General features: G+C 42.0%; 1 protein-coding gene across 1 annotated transcript in view; it reads left to right on the plus strand.

The window, feature by feature from the left end:
- Positions 1-257: 257 nt before the first annotated feature.
- LOC115156859 (glypican-5) overlaps positions 258-18,000 on the plus strand; it is a gene marked incomplete at its 3' end in the record, with an annotated part of 150,966 nt that continues 133,223 nt past the window's right edge. Inside the window, exon 1 of the mRNA XM_029704637.1 lies at positions 258-764. Coding sequence (XP_029560497.1) covers positions 596-764 — 169 coding nt within the window. The remainder of the gene's footprint in view (positions 765-18,000) is intronic.

The raw sequence follows: 18,000 nt of genomic DNA on the forward strand, positions 1-18,000 counted from the left end.
ACACGATATAGTTTTATGTTAATGCGCAATCCATCACGAAGCCATATGTTATGTTTAGTATTACATTGTTATCGATTACTGCATTGTTGCAGTTAGAGCTTGCAAGATAGCCATTTCACTGTGTGCATGTGACATTAAAAACGTGACACTTGAAATATAGCCTCCAGAAAATCTTTGATGAAATGAAATAGCCCAACCTGAAAATGAGATATGATTTATTCATATCTGACACCAGTTAACTGATCATAGAGGGTGGGGGGAGAGTGAACGCGTGTGCATAGCTTCGGAGAGAGAAGCGCATGGCTTGGGTGAGAGAAGCATGCACGCAGTCGAACAGCGCCTGTTGAGTGTGGGACGTCTACAAATCTTCGTCTACTACAATACCGTCTCTCCCCTCAAGACAAGATCCTATAGGCTCAGTGTGGAAGGGCCTTTATGCATCAAAACCAATAATGTGAGAACCCGATGCAGACCTCGTGTCATGGACGTTTAATTGTAACAACCGCTCCATTTTATTTGTGTCGTACATTTTCTTAACCGGCGGTGAAATCATCGATTTACACTAACCTACTGATACCTGGATTGAGATGCGGCAATGTTCCGAGCAATATGCACACGTGTAAACTTCTGCTGGATTTGGCTGGCTGTTCTGTTTCTGCTGAAAGTAGAGGATGTTGGCGCGTACAGCTGTCATGAGGTGAAGACCGCTTTCCAGGTGCGACAGATTGGTCCGCTGAAGTGGGTACCGGAGACACCTGGAACAGGTAACCGTCTGCATTTCCCGCGGGTCAACAGTGACGGGTTCCGTTTACATTTAGTTCTGCACATTGCAGCGAGATCATGCCGACTGATAGTTTTGCACTCAAATAGAAAAGCATTTCTATTGCATTGCTTTCCAGTAGTTAGTTCAATGTAACCTATTCACATCTAAACGCTGTTGCTCTTGTACGTTTAGCCTATTGAAATGTCAATTCTGTAGGTACATGAGAAGTGTCGCGCATGTTAGAAGGCGAACACAGCTCATTTGTCAACACTTTCGATCAAGAAAATGCACAAGTATGGAAAAGGAGTTCGTGAAATTTAGATTCACAGTCGGTATTGTCGTTCATCCTGCTCATGTCAAGAGCGCACGTGGTTGAGAGAGGAGTCATATGCTGAGAGTCGGTGTAAAGGAATAGAAATTGACAGACACCTCCAAGGTTTTGACTCAGCCCTGACAGGCGTACAGCTGCAGGATGGTGTTATAACAACATACAGGGATCTCGCCGATTAGACGGGCCTACAAAAGTATAATCTACTCATACATGTTGCACTAGAGGAGAAGGTTCCTCTAGGGCCTTTAAACAGGTGTTTTGCTATAGGCATTTGTCACTTTATCAAGAATTGCCATGCAGTATAAAGCACACACATTTGGATTTCTTATTGGAAGAGCATGCAATGCAACTAACTGCTACAGAGTTATTATATAGCCTACTGAGAATTGTTTTAATTAGAATGTTTTGATATCACAGCTAAGCATCCCTGTATCTACTTGGCAATAATATTGAATAAATAACTAGAATCTTAAAATATTAAAATATTTCACAGGCCCAACCAGCTGCTTACCAAGCAAACATTCTGCCTTGAGAAATTAATGAATCATTTTGCTAATTTTGTTGTCAGAGCACTCAGCAGTGAGACACATGTGACTTCTGAAGCCCAAGCTTTTCAGCTGGAGAAAACCAGAGGGAGGAGAGAGTTTCTCATAGACCAGACAGCTTTTCCCAAACTCGGTCCTGAGGACCCCAAGGGGGCTGTGTAGTGCTAGGGCAAAACATCTAAACGTGCACCTCTTGGGGTCCTCAGGACCGAGTTTGGGAAACGCTGGACTGGAACCTCTCAAGAAACAAGGTTACTGATGTTTTCCTCAGATTTTTCCTCAGAAGTCAGATTTCTCTTAATAATTTCATGCCTGCCTGATGCTGAGATCGGATACTTTTGGACCTATTCAGAACAAATACGAAACAATATAATATACATAACATTACATCATCTCTGTTTCACACTTCAGAAATAGCAGATGTCTCTTCACAGTCCCTGTTGTTCCATAAGGTATTCCTTTATCTGTTTTTTTAATCTGGTTTTATTGCTAGCTTGAGTTAGCTGGGGTAGCAGAGAGTTCCATGTAGTCATGGCTCTATTTAATACTGTGCGTTTCCCAGCTTCGGTTCTGGACTGGGGACTGTGAAGAGACCTCTGATTGCGTGTTTTGTGATGTACTGATGAGTGTCTGAAATGTGTGCCAACTGCTTGAACAGACAAGTCGGTACCTTCAACACATCAACAGCTCGCACAAAGACCAGTAGTGATGCAGTCAATCTCTCCTCAACTTTGAGCCATGGGAGATTAACGTGCATGTTGTTGACATCACCCTCCATGTACAATTTAAGTGTAATACGTGCTTTTCTGTTCTGGACCAACTGCAATTTACCTATGTCCCTCTTTGCTGCACATAACCACACAACTGGGTAGTGGTCCAGGTGCGACTAAACTAGGGCCTGTAGGATCTGGCTGGTCAATTGAGATGTCAAGAAAGCAGAGCAACGTTTTATCATGGACAGATCTCTTCCCATTTTAGCAACCATTGAGTCTATATGTTTTGACCATGACAGCTTGCTATCTAGGGCTACGCCCAGCAATTTAGTCTCCTCAACTTGCTCAATCGCCACATTATTCAATAAAAGATCTAAATGAGGTTTAGCGTTGAGCGAGTGATTTGTCCCATAAACGATGCTTTTCGTTTGAGATATTTAGCACCAGCCTATTGCTAGTTACTCATTCTGAAACTGACTGGAGCTTAATGTTAAGGGTGTCAGTTATTTATTTTACTGTCGTAGCTGACGTGTATACTGTTGAATCATCAGAGTACATAGACACACAGGCTTAATTCAAGGTCAGTGGAAGGTCATTAGTAAAAACAAAACAACAATTGTCCAAGCCGGCTGCCCTGCGGTAACCGACACTCAAACGGATCTGAATAAGAGCGTTTCATTAAATAAAATCCTCTGTGTTCTATTCGATAGGTAACTCTCAACCCATGAATAGGCAGAGGATGCAAATCCATAAAGTCTACGTTTCTCTTCAGCAATAGGTTGTGATCAATGATATTCAAAAGCTGAATTGAACTCTTAACAAAACAGCTCCCACAATCTTCTCACTATCAATTTCTTTCAGCCAATCCTCAGTCATTTGTGTCAGTGCTGAGGATGTTGAGTGCCCTTTCCTATAAGCATGCTGATAGTCTGTTGTTCATTTGTTTTCTGGAAAATAACTTTGGATCTGCTCAAACACATTTTTTCCCAAAAGTTTTCTAAGCACTGGTAACACGTTAATCTTGTCAACAAAAAATGCATTAGTGTTTGGCAATATCGGGTTTTGTTATGAACAAGCCGTCTGCCTCAATAAAAACATGGAGCTGTTCGCTTTTTTGCCTAGAATTTCATTTAAAGTCCTCCAGAGCTTTTTACGATCATTCTTTATATAATTTATAGTTGTTCCGTAGTTGTTCCGTAGTACCTTTTCGTCTTCTTCTTGTTTAATGATTACTTAATTTACTGTATGTGTCACATTCCTCTTCGTCAGAAGATATGTTGAAATCGCTGTCGGACAAAGTGGACCAATATGCAGCGGATTGCGTGCTCATCATCTTTTATTTTAAATGAGAACACGAGGGGGAAAAAAAACAATAAACAAAACTCACGACAGGACCAGTGTAGCAGGCTAAACAAAAGCAGTGCTAACATACAACTACCCACAAGTGACAAACAAAACACACACCTACTTATAGGACTCCCAATCAGAGGCAACTAGAAACACCTGCCTCCAATTGAGAGTCCAGCAACCAAACCTGCACATAGAAAACTTAATCTAGAACCTATTCATACTAAAACATACACCACAAAACCCCGGAACACATAAATAACACACCCCTCTAAGCTATACACAAAAAAAAAACACCATACAAAACAAACTTACCTATGCCACGCCCTGACCAAATAATACAAATAATCCTCTATACTGGTCAGGACGTGACAGTATGTTTTCCAGTCTGCTGTGTTGTCAGATTTATTTGCTATTCTCATTGCCTCATCTTCTCAGCCATACAGTTTTTAAATTCATCATCTATCCAAGAGGAATTGGCAGTTCTAACAGTCAGTTTCTTAATGGGCGCATGCCTATCAGTAACCGGAAGAAACAGTTTCATAAATTCTTCAAGTGTGGCGTCATTACACACCTCTTGTATGATCGCTCATACACAGTTTTAGGTCCGCTCTTTGGAACTTTGGTTTTTCTAGACATGGCTATTATATTATGATCACTACATCTGCTGGGTGTGGATACTGTTTTCGAGCAGATTTCTGCAGCATTAGATGTGATGTGATCAATACACGTGGATGATTTAGTTCCTGTCCTGTTTGTAAACACCCTGGTAGGTTGACTGATAACCTGAACCAGATTGCAGGCATCAGTTACAGCTTGAAGCTTCTTTTTGAGTGGACAGCTTGATGACAACCAGTCAATATTTAGGTCACCCCCCAAAAATATACCTGTCTGTTGATATCACATACATTATCGAGTATTTCACACATATAGTCCAAATACTGACTTTTAGCACTCAGTGGTCTATAGCAACTTCCTACGAGAATAAGCTTTAGGTGAGGCAGGTGAACCTGTAGCCATATTACTTCCACATCATCTGACATGAGATCCTTACTCAGCCTAACAGGAATATGACTCTGGACATACATGGCAACACCCCCATTTGCATTTCTATCTTTCCTATATATTCTATGATCATGTATAGCTACTACTGCATCATCAAAGGAATTATCTAAGTGTTTCCGATATGGCCAGAATATGAATGTTTTCTGATGTTAGTACGTTGTAAATTTCATGAACCTTGTTTCTCAGGCTACATGTGTTAATATGGGCTATTTTTAATCCTTTTCTGGGTTGCTTATACGTTATTAGTGCTATTCTGAGGGGCTGATCCGAGGTAGACATGTTAGTGACATTTATATTTGAGCCGAGGAACAGGAACATAGGAACATAGATTAGGTTACTTACGTTGACTGCACTTCTATTTCTCTGGGCTATAATACGATATCCATGTCCTCTGTTGCTTATTATGTCAGGGAGGACTGGTGCGCTACCAAGCCCAGACCGTCAGTCTCTTACGCAGGCCGCTATGTTGATGTGGATAATCCTGGAACCCCTGCGGTTAGGGTGAATCCCGTCTCTTAAAGAGAGTTGGTTGCTCCCACAGCAAGTCAAAATTGTCACAAAAGGAGACATTCCTGTCTTTGCAAAGTTTCTTCAGGAACTCATTTAGTGCAGCGAGGCGGCTGTAACGTTCCGAACCCATTCTAAAGCACAGCAGGGGGCCAGAGAAGATTATTCTCTTCCTTCTGCCAACAAGGGTGTTCAAGAGAGTGTTGTAGTCTTTCTTCAGTTCCTCAGATTGCCTAAAGCGAATGTAGTTAAAGCCAATGTGGGTGATGATGGTGCCAATACTAGAGTAGTTGGCTATAACTGTGGGCAGGAGGGAGTTGATGTGTTGGGCACAGGCGCCTGGTTGACAGTGGACCTTGGTTGGCCCTAGGGCTGTTGTGGTGACCGTATGATTAACGCCACACCGGCGGTCACCAGTTATGAAGGCAGTCAAATTCCACATTACCGTTTAGTCACGGTAATTAGTCTTCTCCAAGCTCTGATGCTGCTCGTCATTACTAGTCTACCAAACTTGCTAACTGCCTGGTACTCAGCGCTCTATTGTCCTTTTAATCACTCTTACATCAGTGCAAACGTAATCAAAAATCTATTCAAACACTTCATGAGAGCCCATGAGCTCATGTTGCACAACATTTCTATAGGCTATGCAATTGCAGGAGAAAACAGAGTGATGGCCGCTAATAAAAATAGGAGGATCCCATCAGCTTTCTATTAGCTAGGCCGAATATATTTATTTCTCAACTTTCCTAATATTAAGCACATTGCTTATATTTACAGCAGGAGTATAGCCTACCTGGCTGGGATGAAAATAAACCACAGGGAAAAGCATCCTCCATTCGCTATTTAAGTGCATTGATGACATTTTTCTGCTTCCCCTGTTTTGTTACAGGTGCATGATAATGGTCCATTCTAAATCAAAATAAATGTCACACATATTATTTAGTATATGTCAAATCAAAATCAAATAACATTTTATTTGTCACATACACATGGTTAGCAGATGTTAATGCGAGTGTAGCGAAATGCTTGTGCTTCTAGTTCCGATCATGCAGTAATATCTAACATAACAATTTCACAACAACTACCTTATACACACAAGTGATGGTCGAATGGCATAGGCAAGATGCAGTAGATGGTATAGAGTACAGTATGTACATATGAGATGAGTAATGTAGGGTATGTAAACATTATATTAAGTGGCATTGTTTGAAGTGGCTAGTGATACAGTTATTACATCAAGATGGCAAGATGCAGTAGATGGTATAGAGTACAGTATATACATATGAGATGAGTAATTTTACATTTAAGTCATTTAGCAGACACTCTTATCCAGAGTGACTTACAGTAGTGAATGCATACATTTCATTTCATGCATTTGTATATATTTTTGTTTAGTTTTTTTTGTACTGGCCCCCCGTGGGAATCGAACCCACAACCCTGGCCTTGCACACACCATGCTGGCGTTGCAAACACCATGCTCTACCAACTGAGCCACAGGGAATGTAGGGTATGTAAACATTATATAAAGTGGCTAATGATACATTTATTACATACATTTTTTATTATTAAAGTGGCTAGAGTTGAGTCAGTATGTTGGCAACGGCCACTCAATGTTAGTGATGGCTGTTTAACAGTCTGATGGCTTTGAGATAGAAGCTGTTTTTCAGTCTCTCGGTCCCAGCTTTGATGCACCTGTACTGACCTCGCATTCTGGATGATAGCGGGGTGAACAGGCAGTGGCTCGGGTGGTTGTTGTCCTTGATAATCTTGTTGGCCTTCCTGTGACATTGGGTGGTGTAGGTGTCCTGGAGGGCAGGTAGTTTGCACCCGGTGATGCGTTGTGCAGACCTCACTACCCTCTGGAGAGCCTTGCGGTTGTGGGCGGAGCAGCAGCCGTACCAGGCGGTGATACAGCCCGACAGGATGCTCTCGATTGTGCATCTGTAAAAGTGTGTTTGGTGACAAGCCAAATTTCTTCAGCCTCCTGAGATTGAAGAGGCGCTGCTGCACCTTCACCACGCTGTCTGTGTGGGTGGACCATTTCAGTTTGTCCGTGATGTGTACGCCGAGGAACTTAAAACTCTCCACTACTATCCCGTCAATGTAGATAGGGGGCTGCTCCCTCTGTTGTTTCCTGAAGTCCACGATCATCTCGTTTGTTTTGTTGACATTGAGTGTGAGGTTATTTTCCTGACACCACACTCCGAGGGCCCTCACCTCCTCCCTGTAGGCCGTCTCGTTGTTGTTGGTAATCAAGCCTACCACTGTAGTGTCGTCTGAAAACTTGATGTTTGAGTTGGAGGCGTGCATGTCCACGCAGTCGTGGGTGAACAGGGAGTACAGGAGAGGGCTGAGAACGCACCCTTTTGGGGCCCCAGTGTTGAGGATCAGCGGGGTGGAGATGTTGTTACCTACCCTCACCACCTGGGGACGGCCCGTCAGGAAGTCCAGGACCCAGTTGCACAGGGCGGGGTCGAGACCCAGGGTCTCGAACTTAATGACGAGTTTGGAGGGTACTATGGTGTTAAATGCTGAGCTGTAATCGATGAACAGCATTCTTACATAGGTATTCCTCTTGTCCAGATGGGATAGGGCAGTGTGCAGTGTGATTGCGATTGCGTCGTTTGTGGACCTATTGGGGCGGTAAGCAAATTGGAGTGGGTCTAGGGTGTCAGGAAGGGTGGAGGTGATATGGTCCTTGACTAGTCTCTCAAAGCACTTCATGATGACAGAAGTGAGTGCTACGGGGCGGTAGTAATTTAGTTCAGTTACCTTTGCTTTCTTGGGTACAGGAACAATGGTGGTCATCTTGAAGCATGTTGGCACAGCAGACTGGGATAGGGATTGATTGAATATGTCCGTAAACACACCAGCCAGCTGGTCTGCGCATGCTCTGAGGACGCGGCTGGGCATGCCGTCTGGGCCTGCAGCCTTGCGAGGGTTAACACGTTTAAATGTTTTACTCACGTAAAGACAAGATTAGTCAAGAATAGTCTGATGGGTGACAATACTAGCCTATGACTTGTGAATTATATATTATCACTTGTGAATGATGCCCAGCATTAGAAACAATGTTTTTTATACGACTTGTTGGAATCATAGTCACACACCTCATGTAGCCTATCCCATAGGCCTACATGTTTTGATAAGGTTTGTATCACTAAAGTGGCCAAATAACTTCTGAAAATTAAGCACATTAAACTGCTTTACAAGGAGTGTAGAGCCTAACTGGAATACATAAGCAACGCGTGAGTTACAAGTTTGGGGAAGATAATTTTCACCATAAAAATGCACCTTTATAATAAAAGCATTACATGAATAATTGCATTTGTGGTCACTTTTGATAATGTGTTTTCCACTAATGGAACATTCACGATTATAGCCTACTACCGTGTGCGCATTGCTGCGCTTATATTGTGAAGAAATAGTCAAATAGTTTATCAACATTTTAAGCTAAACGTTCTGATCTGTTGCGTCAGACACATTACATAAAAACGTTTTTTTGATGCTAGTGGTATTAATTTGGGATCTATCTCATCCCACAACTGTCCCAGACTATGTTTGGAATATTTATTTCTCGCACAGAATAGGTCAACTTTTGTACTATGGGGGATAGTAGATTGACATAGGCTAGTGCTTTTTCTGTTTGTTAGGCCTACTCATCTTGTTGGCTGATGAAAAGTAAACGTGGACAGTTCTTCCAATATCTTCAATATGCACCTCGGAATTGGATGAGGACGCATGCAGTTGCATCACCAATGTGTATGTCTTCACTTGTAGCCTGTGAGAAAGACCCGATCACGTGACCAAGAGCCATGTGAGTGAGAGGTGCTTCGGATTGCGCAGCACACTCAGGGAGAAGGACACAAAGCAGCACTCCGGTCCGCAAAAGGCATGGATAAAAAAATAAAAATTAAATTAAACTCTGTTTATTCAGTTTTACACACAAGACAACACAGAACAATATAAATAATATACTCAACTAGAAAAAATACAAATAAAAAAAAAAGCTTTAACGATACCGTACTTTAGACAAGTTAAATAAACCGGGCAGAAGGCTACAAAGGTTAAAGGGCAATCTGTAGTACAGGTACAGAGCGGACACCTCACCATCGTTCCTGTAAACAGTCAAGGGATAGGGGTGGAGAAATGCAACCACTCAGACAGTCATGGCCACAGACCGACCATCCAATGGACAAAAAATAAAGTTTACAATGCTTTAAATAATAATAATTTTATGTAAGCATGAACAAAATAAAATTAAAAAACAAGGCAAAACAAGCTCACATTTTAGTCTCTGACCGGGCAAGATGAACAAGGCATCCGCAGGTCACAATCAATAAGCACTTCAACCTTAATGCCCCCCCCCCCCAAAAAAAACCCCCCCCAAAGAAATGCTCATCCAGCTCTTAAGTCACAGGGGAGTCATTTACAGACTTATGTTTGTTTTAATATGAATGTATGAGGATGGACTGTTTAAAGTAAGACCGGAATGGAGCCCAGGCCTCATAAAACAGTTTGGGGTTCCCACGTGTATTGAATTGAATGTTTTCTAGTTTCAGAGAGCACAACACATCTCTCACCAAATATTTATAAGATGGGGGAGCTGCCATCTTCCAGTTCTGTAGTATTAGCTGTCTAGCTAAAAGAGTTGTATAAGCAACAGTGTCCAACTGAATTCTTGACAGGAGGTTACCTATGGGCAGTACTCCAAAAAGGGCTGTAAGGGGAGACTGATCTATAACAGTGTCATATATATATCAGAGAAACGTTTAAATATTAATTCTCAGAAACCTGACAGTTTGTGACAGTCCCAAAATATATGATACAGTGTGGCTGGTTCCGTTTTACATCGGACACAGGTCAAAATCAGAGAATATTCTTCCTAGTTTGGCCCCGGACCAGTGGATACGGTGAACCACCGTGAATTGAATGAGGCTGTGTCTAGTGCTAAAAGAGGACGAATGCACCCTGTGCAGCACAGATTCCCAGGTGTCTTCCCCAAGTTCCTCCCCTAAATCCTTTTCCCATCGAGTCTTTAAAGGCACCAAAGGGTTCTGTAAGTAATTAATGATTGCATATACATCTGAAATTGCACCCCTAGGAAGCTTGTTCAGCTCAAAGATGCTCTCTATAGCTGTATTCGCAGGCCTACAAAGTTCCTAGTCTGGAGATAGCGGAAAAGGTGGGATTGGGGGAGGTTGAACTTTTTCCTGTAGCTGAGCAAAAAAGGCAAATGTATCATCGAAGAATAATTGGGCTAGTGAGGAGAGGCCTAGTGAGTGAGATGCCAAAAGCCCCATCATTTAAAGATGGAGGAAATAAAATGTTCTGATTGATTGGGCCTGATAGAGAAAAGCCTCAGAGGCTAAAGGCTAAAACGGAACCGATTCTAAATTTTAAGAGACTGCTTTACAATTGGGTTGACACCTTTTGCCTAGGGACACTGGGAGAGACAAGCACAACAAAGAAGAAAGTGCAGCAGGTTTACACGATTCAGACTTCATCTGGACCCAGAGTGGTCTAGGGCCAGTAGGATCAGTCTGCAGCCAGTACAAAAGGGCTCTGAAATTTGCAGCACAATAGCATGTCTGAAAATTTGGTAGAGCTAAAACACCCAATGCCTTAGGCTTCTGTAAATGTTGTTTTCGACCAATCCGTGGTACCTTGCCATCCCAAATAAAATACATGAATGTTTTATTCAGTGAATTAAAAAAAGATTTGAATAAAAATAGGTAAACATTGAAAAAAAATTGGGCAACACTCATTTTAATGACATTAATCCTTCCAATAAACTGAAAGCTTGTAAAAGAGCACTTTAAAGCAGCCTTATTTACAGGAAAAAGCTCACTCTTGCCTAGATTCAGCTTGTACCCTGAGATTGATCCAAACCTTTTAAGAACAGATAAGGCACGTGGCAATGAGGTATCAGGGTTGGAGATAAACAAAAGGAGGTTGTCAGCATATTTAGCCCTGGTGATGCCTAGGAGAGAAACAAGGCACTTACAGATATAGGATCTTCATTTGATGAATGTCACGATCGTGTGGAGTGACGGACCAAGGCGCAGCGTGATTGGAGTTCCACATCTTTATTTTAGTGAAACTTAAAATAAACCAAGAAACAAACAATGACCGTGCAGTACTGAGGGGCTACATGCACTCACTCAAAAACAATATCTCACAAAACACAGGTGGGGAAATAGCTACCTAAATATGATCCCCAATCAGAGGCAACAATAAACAGCTGCCTCTAATTGGGAACCATATTAGCACCAACATAGAAATTATAAACTAGAACACCCCCTAGTCACGCCCTGTCCTACTACACCATAGAGAACCAAGGGCTCTCTATGGTCAGGGCGTGACAGTGAAGGAAATGCAGATGAGCTTCATGATTTACATACTTTAACTGAAAGCCTGCACTAACACACGGTTGGTTAAATACTGAACAAAAATATAAACGCAACATGCAACAATTAAAAAAAATGTGCTGAGTTACAGACCATGGAAGGAAATCAGTCAATTGAAATAAACTCATTAGGCAGGGGCACAGCCATGGGTGCCAGGCCCACCCACTGGGGAGTCAGGCCCAGCCAATCAGAATACATTTTTCCCCACAAAAGGGCTTTATTACAGACAGAAATACTCCTCAGAACCCCCATCCCCACTCAGATGATCCCACAGGTGAAGAAGCCGGATGTGGTCCTTTGGCTGGCGTGGTTACACGTGGTCTGCGGTTGAGAGGCCGGTTGGACGTACTGGCAAATTCTCTAAAATGATGTTGGAGGCGCCTTATGGTAGAGAAATTAACATTCAATTATCTGGCAACAGCTCTGTTGGACATTCCTACAGTCAGCATGCAAATTGCACACTCCCTCAAAACTTGAGACATCTGTGACATTGTGTTTTGTTACAAAACTGCACATTTTATAGTGGCCTTTTATTGTCCCCAGCACAAGGTGCACCTGTGTAATGATCATGCTTTTTAATCAGCTTCTTGATATGCTACACCTGTCAGGTGGATGGATTATCTTGGCAATGGAGAAATGCTCACTAACGGATGTAAACAAATTTGTGCACAAAATTTGAGCGAAATTAGCTTTTTGCAAATATGGAACATTTCTGGGATCTTTTATTTCAACTCATGAAACATGGGACCAACACTTTACATGTTGCATTTATAGTTTTGTTCAGTATATTAACAGTATTGCACTTTTCATGTAGCCTAATTTTGGCCAGCTAATAGCCTAACGTTAGATCAAGCAACTTCACGGACGTTCAAATCCTGTTGCTACAGGATTATTTTGCTGCGACAATACTGGTCGAACTAAGATCATACATCTGTATCATCACCAGGCCTAACTACACTCCTGTCTCTTTTCTCTTCCCTGTGGTTCTGTTTCTCTTCGTGATGTGTGTGGTAACATTTGTCTGTCTTTCCTTCTCATGCCTTCACATGTGAAAATAACACAAAGGAATGTTTAGAGGACAAGGTGGTTATCCTCACCAAAGGAATGTTTAGAGGACAAGGTGGTTATCCTCACCAAAGGAATATTTAGAGGACAAGGTGGTTATCCTCACCAAAGCCAACCGAGCCTCTCTTCTCTTTATCCTACTCTTCTTAGCTATTCCATTTTTCAAATATCTGCGGTTTTGGAAACAGAAATAATGTTTGCCGTCTTGAGGAACCCTGACTGTTTTGGGTTTCTACGCCCGGATTGATTACTATTTAAATTTAATAAGAACATTGTGGATGTGAAAAAAGAGTTTTAATCTCGGGCTTGCCCTCTCCTAGAAACCGTTGTGTGTCCTTTGAAAAGGAGCAGATGACTAGCTGCTTCCAGAGATGACTCAGATCCATGTGACATCTAATACCGATGTAGACACAAACCACAGCCACTGGCAGGCTGTGTCTCGCTCTGCACCACATCCAGGGGTAGAGGCCACTGCCACTTAATGTTTTCTGACTCGGTTTGCTGTAACAGGGAGAAGAGCAACAGATAGCCTCCCGTCGAACATACCTAGAGGTGCATCCAAACCACTCACTATGTTTGTTTTGGTGGCGGTGGCGTCGTCCCGGGCAACGGACGGTGCATGTAATTTCCAGGCAGAGCTGGTAGCTGGTTGTAAGCCCCTTGTGAGACAACGCAGGGGGACTGGGCCTTGTGAAGGTGTCACCAGTCTGAATGGAAGCATTTGAGCCGCTGCATGACAAGCGTTTACAGCTTGCAGTGAAAGTGCAGCAGGCAGGGTATAGACAGCAGCTTAACCCTCTCAAAAATGTTTTCTTGCCTAACATCATTATTTGGAAACGGTATATTGACGATATTTTTGTTCTATGGAGGGGTGATGCAGAACTGCTCCAGTCGTTTTATGCTTTTCTTAACTCCTGTTCTGAACATTTGAGATTTACTATGCAATCTGATACACGTCAAATCAGTTTTCTTGATCTTCTGATCTTGTGTGAAGATAATGTTTTATACACTGATCTTTACAGGAAACCTACTGATCGTAACAGTTTGTTGAGGGCTGACAGTTGTCACCCACTTCCCTTGAAAAATAGTTTGCCCTACAGCCAATTCTGTCGAATCAAAAGAATTTGCATTAAACAATCAGATTTCGACAGAAATATGGCTGAGACTCAGGATAAGTTCAAGGAGAGGGGGTACAACAATGATCAGATTAATATTGCCATTGAGAAAATTCAAAACAAAACGAGACATGACCTTTTTCAAGGTCAGTCTCGCAAAAAGACGCATTCATGCGTTCTTACTACCCGCTATTCAAAGTGCTCTGAACAAATTAAAGGAATCGTTCACAAACATTGGCACATTCTGAAATACGATGATAGTCTTGGTAATGTGTTTTCTGATCTTCCCCTGGTCGTATTCTCGCGGGGCAGAAATCTCAGAGACCAATTGGTACACTCTGATTTACCAGCCCAAGATATTCCTGAACAACGCCTATTTGCGCCCATACTGGATGGAAATTACAAGTGTAATGGCTGTGCTCAATGCAATGGCACTTACAAATGTAGATCCTTCAAACACCCCCAAACAGGGAAATCTATCCCAATTAAAGGTGTTATTACGTGTTCCACTAAGTCAGTTATTTACCTTATAACTTGTCCCTGTGGTAAAAATTATGTGGGTAAAACAAAGCGTGAATTAAAAGTACGTATCTCAGAGCACCGTAGCACCATTAGGTGCAAAAACCTGACTTACCCAGTTGCGGCCCACTTTTTGGAGGCAGGCCATTCGATTTCGTCTCTGCGTTATATTGGCATCGAACATGTCACCCTCCCGAGGAGAGGGGGTGACCTTGATAATTTATTGTTAAAACGAGAGGCTGCCTGGATCTTTAATTTAAAGACACTTGCTCCCTTCGGTCTCAACATAGACTTTGATCTGAAGCCATTCTTGTGATTATTGTGATTTTGCCATTGTAATTGTTTGTTAAATACTTTTTAGACTACAAATGCTATGATCATATGTTATCCATTTGTTTGTCTTTTTGTATGTTCCTTGTATACCATTTTTTTAATATTTCAGTTAACCAATGATATTAGGCCATACTTGGCCATGATTACAAACACCTGTGTGTCTCTTGACACTATATAAATGACTCATCTCTCAGTGTTTGTGATGATACCCTGATGAAGACAGCTTAGCTGTCGAAACGTTGGTTATTAAAATTTTTGCATCTGAGCTCTTAGAGTGTGCGGCTTTCCTTTATTTTCTATAGACAGCAGCTGACAGGCCTCGAGGATAGAGTGAGGTTTGGACTGATATGTGTGTTTGTGATTGGGGACAAAGTGAGAGAAGAGGCATAAGGTTGGAATGACTGGCATGTGTTGCTGTGTTTCCATCCATACTGTACTGTACTGTAGAGAGGGAAAGTCTACTGGTCTGGGTTTCCAGACCAGTAGACTTTCCCCTTAAATTGAGTGCTCTACATTTTTCTCCTTCAGTTTTCCATCTAATTGCTCACACTCTATTTTTCTATCTCTCTCACTCACTTCCTCCATCTCTCCCTCAACTCCACTACCCCCAGCTAATTCAACACAACCATATTTGCTCTAAACTCTTGTTTGTTTCTTTTTATTTAGAGTGGTCCAGAAGAGATTGCTTTGGGTCAGGCCCATTCCCTCTTCAAAGTGCTGACCAGGGGATTGGGGGGGGGGGGGGGGGGGGGGGGGGGGAGAGAATACGAGGGTGTGTGTGTGTACAACTAAGACTCTCAGATCAAATGCCAAGCATAGCAACGCTTGATATTTGAAGTGCCGAAACCTTCGCTTTTTTAATAATTCTGTGTTTGCTTTAGGTTTACAGTGCTGCGTTTCATTCACGTGTGCGCCTTAGGAGTGTGGCTGCGGGGAACATTAGAGCCAGCTTGTTTGTTCACTCACACCCGTCCGCAATTGCAATAACCCATCTGCAACCGCCCAACTATAAGTGAAAATCTGAGGCCTGCACCTGACCCTGATCCACAAAAATAGAAAATGTGCTGTACAGAGATAGCGCAGCAATTTTTTTTACAGACCTTTTTAGATAGGCCTATGTTTCTGCTTATAATTTCCAACATTTTGGTAAGCTATTTGTTAGTCAACTTGAATATAATTAGGTACATGCAATAATTAGGTACATACATCTCTTCTGTCATTACTTGATGCCTTAGAATACAAAATAATCCCTCGCTCACCAGAATAATGTCATAAATCAGTAGAATGAATGCTTCATTTTAGTTGGCATTGGTAAGGTTTTTCTCTTTCATCTGTGCTTCTCTCGTGCAGCAAAGACATTTAGGGACCAAAGAGAAAATGCAATATGTTCCAAATTACATAATTTGTAAGGAAATTAAAAGCTGTGTAAACATGTTTCTGGCAAGATATCAGCTCGGCTTGGATGCATATTTAATGTGGTTGAAATACTATCAGCTTTTATGATGCCAATAAAGATAGAATCTTTACAGACGGTCCCTAACTGCGCATTCATTCTCTCAAGATGCTGAAAGAAAGAAATAATATTTCTCCACTCCTGTTCCTGAGTAAAAATGTACATTTGGTGTATCATTTTACTGCAAGAAATGATTAATTCTGCAGGAGTTAATATTATATTAGGCTATATGAGAGGTTACAGACCTAGTGTCAATGTCCAGATTCCATTTAACCCATCTGAACAGTAGCCTACAGTTCCCTTGATGTGCCATTTCGAAGTCCCCATCTTGTGACTGTTGAATTTGTTTAGCGCCTCACAATCATCACGCATAACATAGCCAGCACTGCTATCATCCTCTTTTACCACTTCACCAAATCTTTCCCAAACATTAGGCTACTGTTCTCGCCCTCCCTTCTTCTTTTCAACTCTCCATTTTGAAAGATTTTCTAAAATCCGACATTGTCCTTTTTGCCTCAGTGAATTGAAATGATCTTTTTCTGCCCAAGTTCCCAAAAGCAATTGGCAATTGGAGTGTGGTGCGGTGGTCTAAGGCAATGCATCTCAGTGCAAGAATCCAAGCTGTATCACATCCGGCCGTGATTGGGAGTCCCATAGGGCGGAGCACAATTGGCCCAGCGTCGTCTGGGTTTGGCTGGAGTAGGCTGTCATTGTAAATAAGAATTTGTTCTTAAATAACTTGCCTAGTTAAATAAAAAAAGACATAAAAACTAAAAACAATATTTGGCACGCTACAATAAGGCCCTAAAGCTTAGGCTTAGACTACGCACTAATGCCAGATAAAAATATTGAAAGGAAACCCTCAATGTAGTCTGTAGATATGAATTGCACAAGAATTAGACATTTATACATTTTCTATGCATTGTTTACTCTTAATTCAACCCGCCCGCCACCCACCCACTCTTCATACACAAAATATTTCATTACCCTAAACACGCCCGCAAAGCGCTCCGTATCGATATTACGAGGGCTTGCTGATCTAGCGCTTTGGAGATATATCAATTAGAGGGCAGACGTGGAGCCACTCCATTCATAAGCACACGCGCGCTACAGTTGGCAGCTGCTTCCTTGGCCTGTTTAGATATAGCACCTCTCATCACTGTGTGGCTCAAATAATGAAATTCTGCGGTCTACCAAGGCTGCTCAGATCACAACACACAGTTGCATTTTTATTATCAGTTATAATGTCATATGAGAATGCAACTTACAGTCTACTCACACATTCAGTCTATGTGGTACCATGTGGGACTCAAACCCTCAACTTTGTTTCCGTCAAGCACTAGTGTTCCTATCAACTGAGCCATCGGAAGTCATTGTTTTGTTTTTTTTAATCTTCGAGTTTAGCATCTCTCCAACACAAGACGGGTCACGTCATGTGTTTATGGTAAGGGATTGGGATGGGAACGCAGCATGTTATCACATGTTGCCACATCTTTGTCTGGTTACAACATCAAAGCATCTGGCAGCGACGCAAAGCTAATGATGCCCTTTTATTGGCTGCAGTTATTTTAGGCTCGTTACAATAAGCCTTCTCACAGATGAAGCACACACATCCCCTCCACCCCCACCCTCCTCTATACTCAATATAAAGGCTCAGAGTCTTCTTTGGTATGTTTTTCTCTACCCCGACTTACTGACCACCTGCTCAGTAATTATCCCAGAAATGACTCAACAGCTTTATCTTTCATAAAAGAGGAAGACAACACAACAAACAAACCGCCATGAGATCGAGTTGGAGATACAGAAGCACTTCTCCAATGCCACACATTACCAT

This window comes from Salmo trutta, chromosome 21, assembly GCF_901001165.1.
Source record: "Salmo trutta chromosome 21, fSalTru1.1, whole genome shotgun sequence".
NCBI lineage: Eukaryota > Metazoa > Chordata > Actinopteri > Salmoniformes > Salmonidae > Salmo > Salmo trutta.